Here is a 12205-nt window from a genome sequence, read left to right as displayed (position 1 = left end):
TGGCCATTCTCAAACGTAACTGGATCCACAAATACCAGTCATAAATATAACTGGGTGAGGGGTGGCTGATAGCAACATTTATGAATCCTGCAATATTTATTTTAGAGCCTGCATTAAACATTCGTACAGTTGACCACATAGTTGCATATTATGACCGCATTTATAAATCATTGTTCATTTTTGCGGATTATGCTCCATATTTGTGAAGCGCATTCTGTGTGCTGGAATATCTTCTGTGCATTTGTGAAGCAGGAAGTGGATTCACAGAAGACACTCCTGCAGCCTTCTTTGATAGTAGCACATATTCTGACAGAAGGTCCTCATCCTGAACAGGCTATTTGCAGTGTTCCACTTGCCTCCTGGAGTTCCTCAAACAGCATTTCTATAACTGTGCTCATTAGACATTGCATACAGAGTGAGTTTCTCTTCTGGTGGACCTCCAGCTTTGATTACTGCAACTGCCACTACTTTGGAATGGCAACACAAATGAAGCCGTGTGCATTTACAACTACTTTGAAATACAGTAGGCTAACAATCTTTCCAGTTAATATACTGTGAGACTCTAGACAGTTGTCAAAGTACATATGAAAGATCTTCATGTTTACCACGGTTTTAAAAAATATACCTTTTAACACTGTCTCGCAAGTTCATTGGAGTGATCGCCGAACATATTTTACCACTGCCTCAAGCCACACTTTTTGACCTAGCATTTGAACCCTGCTTGTGAAGTGTCTTGAAGTAGCGCAGAGACTAAAGATTCTATATAAATACTTTGTAGATACAATAGGTACAGTGCTGTGTGGACGCCTGCAATTTGTACAGAGCATCCTATGTCCACCATGTGCCTTCACTGTCTCTGTTAGCACTGCGTGTACTGAGATATTCAGAGCTCCCATGCACTGCCCCACAGGCTTGTGGGTAAATCTGGGGAGGAAAAGGTGAGGGAAGCTAACTCTGAAAGAAAAACAAAATTTGGCAGCCAGCTTTGATGTAGTTTTCTGACAGAACATATTTTCAGTAGTCTCCTACAGTTGTAAGATACTGGCTGTCTAGGGCAATTCTTGCCATCAAAGCCATCTCCTTTGCAACCAAGGAAGTGGTGCTTGAAAGTGTGCATTTCTAATACCGCTGTGTTACTAAACACATCTTGGCTCAGATATCTTCATATATCTCCACCAAAAAATCCACAAATAAAGAAGATGGTCATCATCTGGTTCAATGGACAACCAATAACTTAATGAATAGCACAATCATATTTTGATTCCTTTCATAGGGTGGAGCATGCAGAATGTCACTTTGCCTTTGTAAGTTCTTCTGAAGTTTCTTTGTCATAATGTCTCATTTCCACATATCACAAATTCCTCCTCTATATACTCTTACAGCTGTATAAAGCTTTGGCTCAGAGCTGTAAAGATATCCTATTTGGGTTTACATTATATCAGAGTTACAAGCCATTCGGATATTTAACTGAATATGTTGCATATGTTGATTGATGGTGTTATTTGTTGTAACATTATTTCTTTGGCAAAAGAAGCAGAAAATCATTTTGCAATTCCTATTTCAAAATTAAATAGCCTCTCCCTGCCAGTAAAGAAAATGATATATGTAATTGGTTAACCAACTTATTTTCCTTGTAATTACATTTTTGGCTCAGTTTATCCTTTGAATATTAACTGAGACATTGAATATACCACAAGGTATGACCTCATACATCATAACCAGACTCGAGTGCTGTCTGTAATCATGTTGTTAATATAGTAATATAATAAGCATGTTTAAATTTTATTCCAAAAAAAAAAAAACTCAGCCCCTTAAACTGCCACAGAAAATCTTAATATACTGAGTATACTGCAGATCAAAAAATGGAACAAATCTTTGACTTTAATCAAGTGAGTTTTAAAGACTTTATCTTTAAAAAAGGGCTTTTAAAATTAAGCCTATTTTACTCTAACTACGCAAATGAAGAAAGACATCCCTTCCCCCCTCATTAGAAAAATGAAAGATTTAAAATAATTAATTCCTGGGTGAATGACAAGACCAAGAGGAGTATGTATGGAATCTTGCATTTATGTGGGTATATACAGTATACTTATATGTTTCATCTGTACGGACCTGTGATGTCTTTCACAGCAAGTCCTAACTGAACAGTGTATGTTTGTGTTTGTGTGTACACACATCACTGAGAATGTGTGTCTGTGAGTTCATGTATGATTGACATGTGGATGTAGAAGATCTTTGCTTTCCAGTACTGAACAGTGTATGTTTTGTTACAACTCCCCCAATATTACAAAACAGGCCAAATAACCACCCATCAATATAGTATGATAATGAGATAAATAATTTCATATAATAAACATGGCGATTTCCTTATGATATTGGTAAATACCGATGGAGGTCAAAACAAACTTTAAAAAAATGAAATGGACACACCTGTTTTATTATTAGGCTCAGAGCCAAATAAAACCTGTCTTGTTTAAGTAATGCAATCTGAGCATACACCATTTCTAACAACGTTTTGTTAAATTAAAGGCTAAATAGCATGCTCTAGAGGGTTGCAATTCTTTGGGTTGATGCATTTCAGCCCCCCAAAAAGCAAACTAAAGTTACACCCTTGCTACCTACCGATACAATACAGCCAGGCAGCTCTTTTCTGAGGTCCAGGGGCATCTAGAAGCTCACTCCCAGCATGCTCAGCTTTGGCTTCCCCCGTCGGTTGTCTCTTCTGTATCCCCTGGTAGTTGAATGAGCTTCCCAAGACATTCAGAATAGCTGAGTAACTGACCATCTTTACCCACCCAGCTCATTTTCTTAGCTTGTCCCTGCATCTCCTAAACCACAGAAAAGTACTTGATTTTACATATCATATGTTAATAGGGTAATTGACAATAATTGACAACAAGACTGTTGGTTTTCCTAAAAGTATATTGGAGACCAGTACTTCTTATTTTTTGGTTCAAAGGATTTTACTATCCTGCAATTCTTGTTGCTCTTCTAATGTTCTAATGTTAGCATTAGGGGTGGTACAATTTATGACTTTCTCTATATGACGAGCTGGTTTGTCCTTGCGATTACTCAAATAAGCACCTGACAGCTATCTGTCTCCTTTTAAAAGGCCTACATATCAGGCTTTAGTAGACATAAGCCGCGTTTCCACCACAGGAACTTTACCCCGGAACTAGGAACCTTTTGAGGAACTCAGTGCGTTTCCACCACAGAAACTAGGGTCTAAATTTAGTTCCGGGGGCTTTATTTTACCCCCAAAAAACGTTCCTGCTCTGGGGGTAGTACTTTTTCAGGAACCGTTTGGGTGGAGCTTGCAGCGCTGAACATTTCTGATTGGTCGAGTACTCGCAGCATTTTTTTGTGTTTATTTTCAGCCGCCATGTTTAAAAATATGCAGCCACAAACCGATTTATTTTCATAATAACTTCAAATCAAACTTGTATGTTATGCGGCGCAGTAGCCTAGTTTTGGTTATAGCCTGCCAACGTCTTGGAATTCTAACGTGTGCTCTTCTGTTCTTTTCTTGCTTTAGTATTCGTTTTATAAAATGCTAAGCATTCGTGCTGGGACAGCATATTACGTACCAAAACAATCAAACGGATTAATTCTGCGTAATTCACATTGGTGATACAGTAAAAGCAAACTGGAAATCACCTTCCGCACTTTTTGTCAGGGTAAAATAACAGGTTAATTCTAGTAATCGTCCCTTTAGCTTTTTCAGACTGCCATAATTTTACTCTGCCATTCTTCAATTCCACAAAAAGACCAGGAAGACTATGGACTAATTTATGGTGCATGGTTCGCATCTGGAGGGCACACTTCGCTGCTCAGCTAGCAGTAACTTCGAAGGAAAGCAAACGGTGGCTGTACCACTACTAATTTAAATTTTCACGCAAGTCCGAGTTTTCGTTCCATTCTTGTCATTTTGCGATTAGCCTATATGGAATTGACGATGAGAAAGTAATCAAACAGCAAATTGTTTACAACGTGTGCATGTTTTCTGCTGTTGTTGCCAGTTATATTGGAAATGTGAATGCATTCTGTCGCTTCGGATGTCAAGACATGAAAGCGAATGTTCGTACAAAAACATAATGAATGTGTTTGAGAGGATATATAAAACAGTTACAATCTGACTATTGGCCTGTTATATCCTATTTGTTGCATAACAACGGTCCAAGTTCAACTACCAACGACAGTTTTGCTTGACAACGGTAAAATATGCCCAAACGGCTGCAGAAGAATATTTCAATTCCAGGTGATTAAATCGATAAAAATCAATAAATACAAAAGTAACCATATATAATCATTGTTGGTAACCCGTTGTATATAAGTGGAATAAACCCCTCCGGGCTGTCCCGGTTATTAGAAAATAATGTAGGCTACTTTGGTGGTAGTATGGGGTTACAGAAGAAATCATAGGACAGATGGACCGACGACAACGTCGCTTTTTCATACGTCAGTGGGCTAATTTGCCTAATCTTCGCGGGACTTTAGACCGCGGTGGAAACGCAGACAACAATGGGCTGAAGGAACCTTTTAGTTCCTTGAAAAGTAGTTCCTGGGACTAAAAGTTGAAACGCGGCTTAAAGGTCTTTTTTTCAGAGAAATACCTTTTACAATATAAAAGGGTTGCATCCTACCCATAAAACCTACTGCATAAATCTCTCTAATGCAAAACTATGCTAAATTGACCATCCAGATGAAAAATGAAATGTGTCAAATGAAACTAATATAATTAAAACATGAGCCAGCCAGCACAGTACTACAGCGGCTGCAACAATGTGATTTGATACATGATACAAACACACAGACTACATAGGCGAATGTTTAAAAATAGCAAATGCACTTGTGACAAATATAATGCTGACCATCTGCATCTTTCTGTGAAATGATGCACAGTGGCTGCATCTATAAAGCACTACGAACATATTTCTAGTGAACTGTTCAGTCAATGATTTGAATCATTGCAGCTACTGAATATGACCTAGGCCTCTCAATCTATCGGGTGGCATCCATGATCAAAACTGTATGTAGGCACAAGGTCAGAGCATTCAAATGCGATGTATGTTTGATCACTGCTCAGTTAGCACAACCTTATATAGGGGACGAGTGGCTAACAAAGCAATGCTCCTCCCTGTGGTCTCTGTATATTTATCTCAGCTAAGCATGCAGTTGATACAGGAAAAATTGCATAGGGAAATTACTTATCCATGAGTTGCAGAAAGCAGAAAAATAGAACACTGGTCTATTTTTACCGCTGACATTGAACACAGGCATGAGGCTATCCAATCAGAGGACGAGATAGGGCATTTGGACCTCCCTCCAAAATGGAAATAACTATACCTCATAGGTTACACTTTTGGATACCGGTACATGAATCTTCCAATTTCAGATAATCTGCAAACAGCAAAATTGATTGCCCCATAGGGCTGAGTGAGCAGGCCTAACACTACTGGGGATTGAGGCTAGAAGACATGTTGTAACATTCACTATGTTCTTTTTAGGGTGGCCATTTTGTAATATAGAAGAGAGAAAGGATGGAAGGAGGAAGCAGTCTGCAAAACTAATGATATAGGCCACATGTATTTGAGTTAGTTTAATATAGTTCTTTAACAGTTTACGTTATGACTTCAAAAGCTGAATTAGTATTATTTTCAAAAGATATATTCCTTACAATGTGGTCATCTGTTACCATGTGTTCATCTGTTACAGAATCATTTGCAGAATGTTTTCAACTAAAAATCTTAGTAGAATAACAGTGAAGTTCCTACCGGGTGTGGCTTTAACAGTCATATTTGTTGCACTCCCTCCAGTTCAGGCACTGTTCAGAAAAAAATAGTTAAGGAACCTTGTTGTAATGGTCGCTGTCATTTGAGGGTATTCATTACAGATAAGTCCATTTTTTGTGTATACCGATGGTACCACTAATTCAGGATGTTAATTATTCAGTTCACTTATCTCATCTCTTAAGTATCGCATGCATCAACATGTTTTGTTGTTTGTAAAGAAGTGCTTCCTCGTCTCAAGTGATAAGCTACTGAAGGTCCTGATAGAAACTTGATAAAGTGTGTCCTTAAATGCACTGCAGAAGGCAAACTGCTTCAACTGTTTCTCAGTCTTCACATGTAAGCATCAATTTAGAGTGTCAATAAACTGCTGGGAACAGATAAAGAATATTTTGAGCGAAATCTCTGAGGCTGAGGGCAGACATAACAAATCCAGTCTCTAGGTCTATTCCCCGAGCCTGAGGTCATTTAAGGACAATTTCTTCCAGTGCTGGAGAATGCCTCAGCACACGTGGAGCTTTGTGCTGCAGAGGAGGGGGGCCAGCATGAATCTGAGAGATTCTGGGTCAGCCCTTCAAATAGGAACTCAGTTGAAAGGCTTGGCTCTTTTAAAACTTGTAAATATGCCTCTGCTTATAATGTCTAGCAACATTATTTTTTTTTCTCATTCATCTCTTGGCATTCGCCGTTGTGTCTGATTCTTGGGTTAGTGTGATATGTTTTGCACCAGGAAACAATGAATATGGAAAACAATGTTATAGAGGGCTTTTCAGTTCTTCAGTAAGACCGTTAATAAAGTACACCAGAGCTATTCATCTGGTGAACCAGGGACCAAATGAGGAACACCGTAGATATATTATCAGCTCTTTGATCACTGAAAAGAAAAAAAGATTTTGCAGCTGCATCTTAAATAACGACTATTTCCATCCACATGTGCACAGTAAACATCCCATTAAGCTAGAATAATAAGTAACAATGAATAGGTATGCTCTTTTAAAAAATTTTTTTTTAAAGATATCTACTTTGTTTACACACATGTGAATATATAAGGTAAGTCCATTTATTTTGCACATTGTATGTGGAAAATGTTTGGCTAATATGCACCATTTTGATCAAAATTCCTGCCTCCATGAAGAAGTACCTGAAGAATCCTGCTATGCGTCAGTTGGAATCTCCAGAATCTTCATGAATTTAAGAACACAATACTGAGTCAAAATGGAGCCCTTTGTCTGTCTGTAGGTCACATGCTTTATAATACCAGCAGATATTTTTACTTTATGTGACCTTTAAATTAGTAGCCATAAATGAAATTTCACAAATTTCAGGGGTAAGAAATTGACTAATACTAATACTAATAATTAAAACACCCTATTCACTCTGCTTTTATATTTTTTTCTAAAACAAAATAGAGGTATGCAGAGCACTTCCCACACAGTATGGTTCTCCTTTAAGGAAGTCCAGAAATTCTGCTAATGCATACACTGATTGGCTTTCCAATGTATAAATATATGAAAGTAACCACAATGTGGAACAGTACATGTACAGATTATCTAATGTACAACCCCTGGATAAAGGCCCAGAGTGGCAAAGCTAAATCAAACAGTATAGACAGTCTACAACAATATACATGATATAAGAACATTTCTATTACAAAGAAAGTACCTTAAAGTCAAGGGTAAAGACTACAAATATTCTGAGATGAAATGCCTGCCGCTTTTAGGTACTTTTTTAAACACAGGAATGTGCACACCCATCAAAACAAAATATGCTCTTTCAATTGAGCCTGTTTTGAAAAGCAAGGGTCATGCGCTTGCTATATATCCTGTATAGCAGAAGGAAGCAGATACTGTGCATGAATTAGTTAACGTAACATAAATCCCTGCCACTATAGAGTGCGTGCAGTACGTGCAGCAGCCAACTCACTTTTCCGGTTTGAAGATTCTGTATGGCTTCATTCCATACAATATTGTAGCTGAACTTCTACCCTGTAAGTCTGTGTGTGTCTTAGTTTTTGGAAAAAGCTATATAGTGTTGTGATAGATACACACTGGAGCAAGACTGCACTATTCAAGGCACAAGTTACAAAATACAGTTACACAAAAGTGGCTTTCTAAACACATCATGTAATAGCTTGGAACCTAAATGTTCATATATTCAAGTTTTTGGTACCTTAGTATGTGTCAACTAAGCAGTTCAACAATATAATCACTCTGTAGGACTAACTGTTATGTAAGAACCTTGTACATGTAGCTTAGTCATTGTTACTAAGAATTGCTAAATAACAGTAGCAGTATTTGACAGATAGTATGAATAACCTTACCAAGACCTTACTTTTAAACATTCCTTTAGCACTAAGTTAGTACAAACTCCTGTACTAACTTAATGCTAAACCCAAACCCATCACTAAGCTCAGCCCTAATTTCAACTCCAAGGTTAGATATAATTGCACAAGAACTGCAACAATATGTAAGTTCAGAAAAAGGAACATAATACTTAAAGTGTACATGGTACTTATTTAACAACAGTGTAGTAACAAAGATGTATGTCTGTTAACGGTATTGTGTAACCAAATAATCAACTGAAATATGTTAAAAAGTTGTCCTTCAAGACATAATTATTTTAAGCAGCATTGCAACTAACCAAAGTGACAAGGGTGTAAGGAGGTTTTAAAAAGTGCTGATATTGCTTCATGGAATTTTGTGGAAATAATATTCAATTATATTATATTTTTTTCTATTTTACAGATTAACATTGGCTTGTAAATTCAGTAGTTCACAAACATACAAAAACCACACACACACAGCTTGTTTAACAATAAACTAATCTTTGTTGTAATTCTTTTTTAATATTTACATCTGTACCTAATGTGCAAATTAATCATTTAAAGAAGTGTAAAACTCAAATGAATAAAAAATAATATTTTACATTTCTAATGGTGACAGTCCATGAACCTGTTACTGTACATAGAAATAGGGAAGAAGTGGAATGCAAAATGTTTAGTAGAAACCTGAACTCAACTGAAATAGCAGCAGACATCCTTGGCCAAGAGACTATTTGGCAATTCAGAAATATTACAAAAACAAAAATTACCTTACTATGGTAGATTTTTTTCTTTATTTATAAAATGCATTTAAGAAGGTTATCAGGATTGTGTGTGTGTGTGCGTGTGTGTATGTGTGTGTGTGTGGACAAAGCCTTCATTACAAAATAATTGAATGGGTTTGATAGCCCAGTTTTATGGCTCCATGGCAACCAAATCTTCTGTCCACTATTTTGACAAATTTGAAAAATTGAGTTTTTTAATTGTGGAGTTCATGCCATGAAGCATTCATGGTGATTTATGTGTGTTAACTTGCAGTGAATACACACAGGAGTGAAAACTGAGTAGCAGTGCTCAGAAAAATAAAGCATTAGCCAGCATAAAGAAGAAAAGTTAACTGTCCTACAGTACTCCTCAGTAGCTACATTTTGGGTAAAGTTACACTCACCAAAATGTGTTGAAATGTCAGCTCTATCCTACAATCTGAATTATGATTATGAATTAAACTGCTGTCCAGCACAGAACAAATGGGCTTAACCTTCCATTTGCCCTAGCTCCTGCTCTTTCTGTGGGTCAGTTGTGGTTCAGGTCTTAGCCATTTCCAGTAGCATACTGTTGGGTCAGAGACAGGGCCCTCAACAATGCACCCTCACCCACCCACTCATGCACACAAAACCTAGCTCAACCATTATACAGTAGCATATACACACAGGCATGCTGTACAATGAGTAAGCAGGGTAGATATCAATAGAACGAGGCTTAATAGAACGAGGCTTATTATTATGGCACACCAAAGCATTAGCAATGGTCGTGCTAGCCCATGGAATACTGCGGACAATACCCTGATGGACCTGACAGTCTGCCAGTGGCCATTTTTTCCAAATGATAAAGCCATACTCCATAATGGAACTGCGATACAGAGTGTATGTATTTTATAACTTCACTTCATTTTCCCTCTACATTACTGTCAACTTCTTGTAGTGTTATGAGGACAAACCAGAAGGACTTAAAAGGTTTTTGTAGGGATTCTTATTCTTTTCAATAATCATGAAGTTTTACTTATTCCTTTCATTGATTATTATTAACCTACCTCAAGCCATCAGAGGGCAGTTTAGCGACACAACTGTGAGAGCTTGTAGTGTTTCTGGATTTCTATCATACAAAGTGATGTACTTGGCTACACAGCTCTGTTAAACACAGGAGGCAATCTCTTGTAATAAGAAAGTACTATTGACCACTATTAACCAATATAATAGATGCATAGCTCAATTTAAGGAAGGTTTCAATACAGTTTTCTCACACTGAGAAACTTATTGCTTTTAAAAAGTCAATCGTGGTACTAGCATGTTTGTCTCCCTACGTAATTCACCATATGTAATTTTGCACCATAAAAATCCATCATTTTATAAATAATAAATAAAGTGAATAAATTATGTATTATATTAAAATGCTTAAAAACAGTACTGTTCAAGTAATTTCTTTGCTTAGGTTCGCAATCTGCAAAATTAAGCTTCACTTCTGTCTCTGTTGAAACAGGGAATCTATATGTGCCTACTGGCATGACATGAAAAACAATATTTCACTTCAATTAATAAAACTGTGTGACTAAAGCAATGTCTCTGGCCAAAGCTGTAAACTCATTTCAGTTTAATTTACTGTCAAGTTCCATTGTCCACTCGTACTAATAGAAAGATATTGTAACAATTACATGAGGAAATGCAGTTCATTGACGGGGAGTAGGGAGTGTGTCCTTTAGCAACCTCAAATGTGACTTTGTGTGATTCTCAAAGCACAGAGGAAATTTCTTGTTCCAGCATCCTCTCAATGTGGCATCTAGGAGTGTTTCTGGGGCTGGGTGGTCACCTGCGGCAGTCGTGTCCGCATTGACCCTGGGCTATCCAGGCCTGTGCACCTTTCCCTCCCTCTCCCTGCGTTTCAGCTCCTCCTTATAGCAGTAGGAGCAAAAGTTTTCAGTCTCTGGCCGGCCATAGAAGGAGCAGTTCTCCCTCTTGCACTGCTCCTGCTGGGCGCAGTAGGGATTGCACCCCGTGCTTCGGCCTTTCGTTCGTTCGTGGTTGGGGCGGACTCGCGGGGAATCCTCGTCGGCAAACTCCAGGCAGTCCCGGATATCGGCGGTGCCGAAACCGTTGGTGTAAGTATGCGACTTGTGCCCACCGGGCGTGCCATAGACGAGGGACTGCGCCGTGTCCACCGCAATGCTTCGGACCCCCGGCAGGCGGGCGGGGCTATAGCTGTGGGAGGACAGGGTACGGTTCTGCTGCGGGTAGGTGGCACAGGTCTTTAGGGTGCCTACTACGGGCCGGTACGGCTCCTCCCGCAAGCTGGAGGGCTGCAAGTTCATATCCCGCAGGTGAATAACGCTGTGCCTCTGCACGGGTGGTGTATGGCTGTAATGGGCGGACACGGGTACAGGGCCTACCCTCTTGACACCGGGGGAGGAGAAGGGGGCGGGCGTAGGACTCTGCCGCCCCTGGACCTTCAGGACCAGCTGGGAGCTGCGGCTTTGGTGCAGGACTGGGGAGCAGCCCTCGTTGGGCGAGCTGTCTGACCTGTCTGACCTCTCCTTCTGAAAGGCGCTCTCCTGCTCAGGCTTTTTCAAGGTCACACCGTTGGATGGGGGCTTCTTCTCCGCCTCCTTCCTCTTCTGCTCCTGCTCGGCACTGAAGCGCTCCTGGGCGCTGCTCAGGTAGAAGCTGATCATCTCCTCGTGGAACTGGTGGCGGTGGCTGGTCAGCAGCAGGCCACCGAAGATGAACTTCCTCTCACCCTGCATGGCCGCCCGCAGGATGTTGACGCTCAGCTTGACATCCGTGCTGTACTTCCAGTTTTCGGAGGCCCGGTCGCTGGAGGGCTTGCCCGGGGCACCTGGCTTCTCAACGGGCGAGGCACCCGAGGCCCTGTCGACAGGGGAGGGGCTGGTGGCCTTCTCGGATGACGAGGTGCTGGCAGACTGCCCCGAGTCCTCCTTGCTGCCTTTACGGGGTTTGGGGTCCTTCTTCTTGGCCTTGGCTTCCCCGTTCTCAGCGCTGCGGCCATTGACGGAGTTGGACTTGCTGATCTTTCCGTGGACCAGCCCTCCCAGCCCCCCCATGTTCTTCTTCAGCTTGATCCCCAAGGACTTGCTGAGGCTCCCCAGCTTGTTGGCCACAGAGTCCGTACGGTTCTTGTCCTTGTCCTTGCGCAGCTTGTCCTTGTCCTTCTCCTTGCCCGGCTTGCCGCCATTGACGTTGGAGTTGCTGCAGACGGACTCGCGGTCAGAGTCCATGGAGTCGGCCAGGGACTGCACGTCCTCTCCTGCTGAGGCAGTGGGAGACTCAGGCTGAGCCAGGGGGGCCTGTGAGCGAGTGAAAGTAAG

General features: G+C 40.4%; 1 protein-coding gene across 4 annotated transcripts in view; it reads right to left on the bottom strand.

Annotated features, from left to right (window-relative positions):
• Positions 1–10723: 10723 nt before the first annotated feature.
• Positions 10724–12205, bottom strand: part of LOC118228001 (OTU domain-containing protein 7A-like) — a 64348-nt gene continuing 62866 nt past the window's right edge. For all 4 annotated transcript variants that reach the window (XM_035419159.1, XM_035419161.1, XM_035419162.1 and 1 more), the window contains one exon: positions 10724–12184. In XM_035419159.1, the coding sequence (XP_035275050.1) occupies positions 10724–12184 (1461 nt within the window). The remainder of the gene's footprint in view (positions 12185–12205) is intronic.

The sequence above is a fragment of the Anguilla anguilla genome, chromosome 5 (genome assembly GCF_013347855.1).
Source record: "Anguilla anguilla isolate fAngAng1 chromosome 5, fAngAng1.pri, whole genome shotgun sequence".
NCBI classification, from domain to species: Eukaryota; Metazoa; Chordata; class Actinopteri; order Anguilliformes; family Anguillidae; genus Anguilla; species Anguilla anguilla.
The sequence above is the reverse complement of the archived record's forward strand: the minus strand, read 5'-3'. Positions and strand labels throughout refer to the sequence as shown.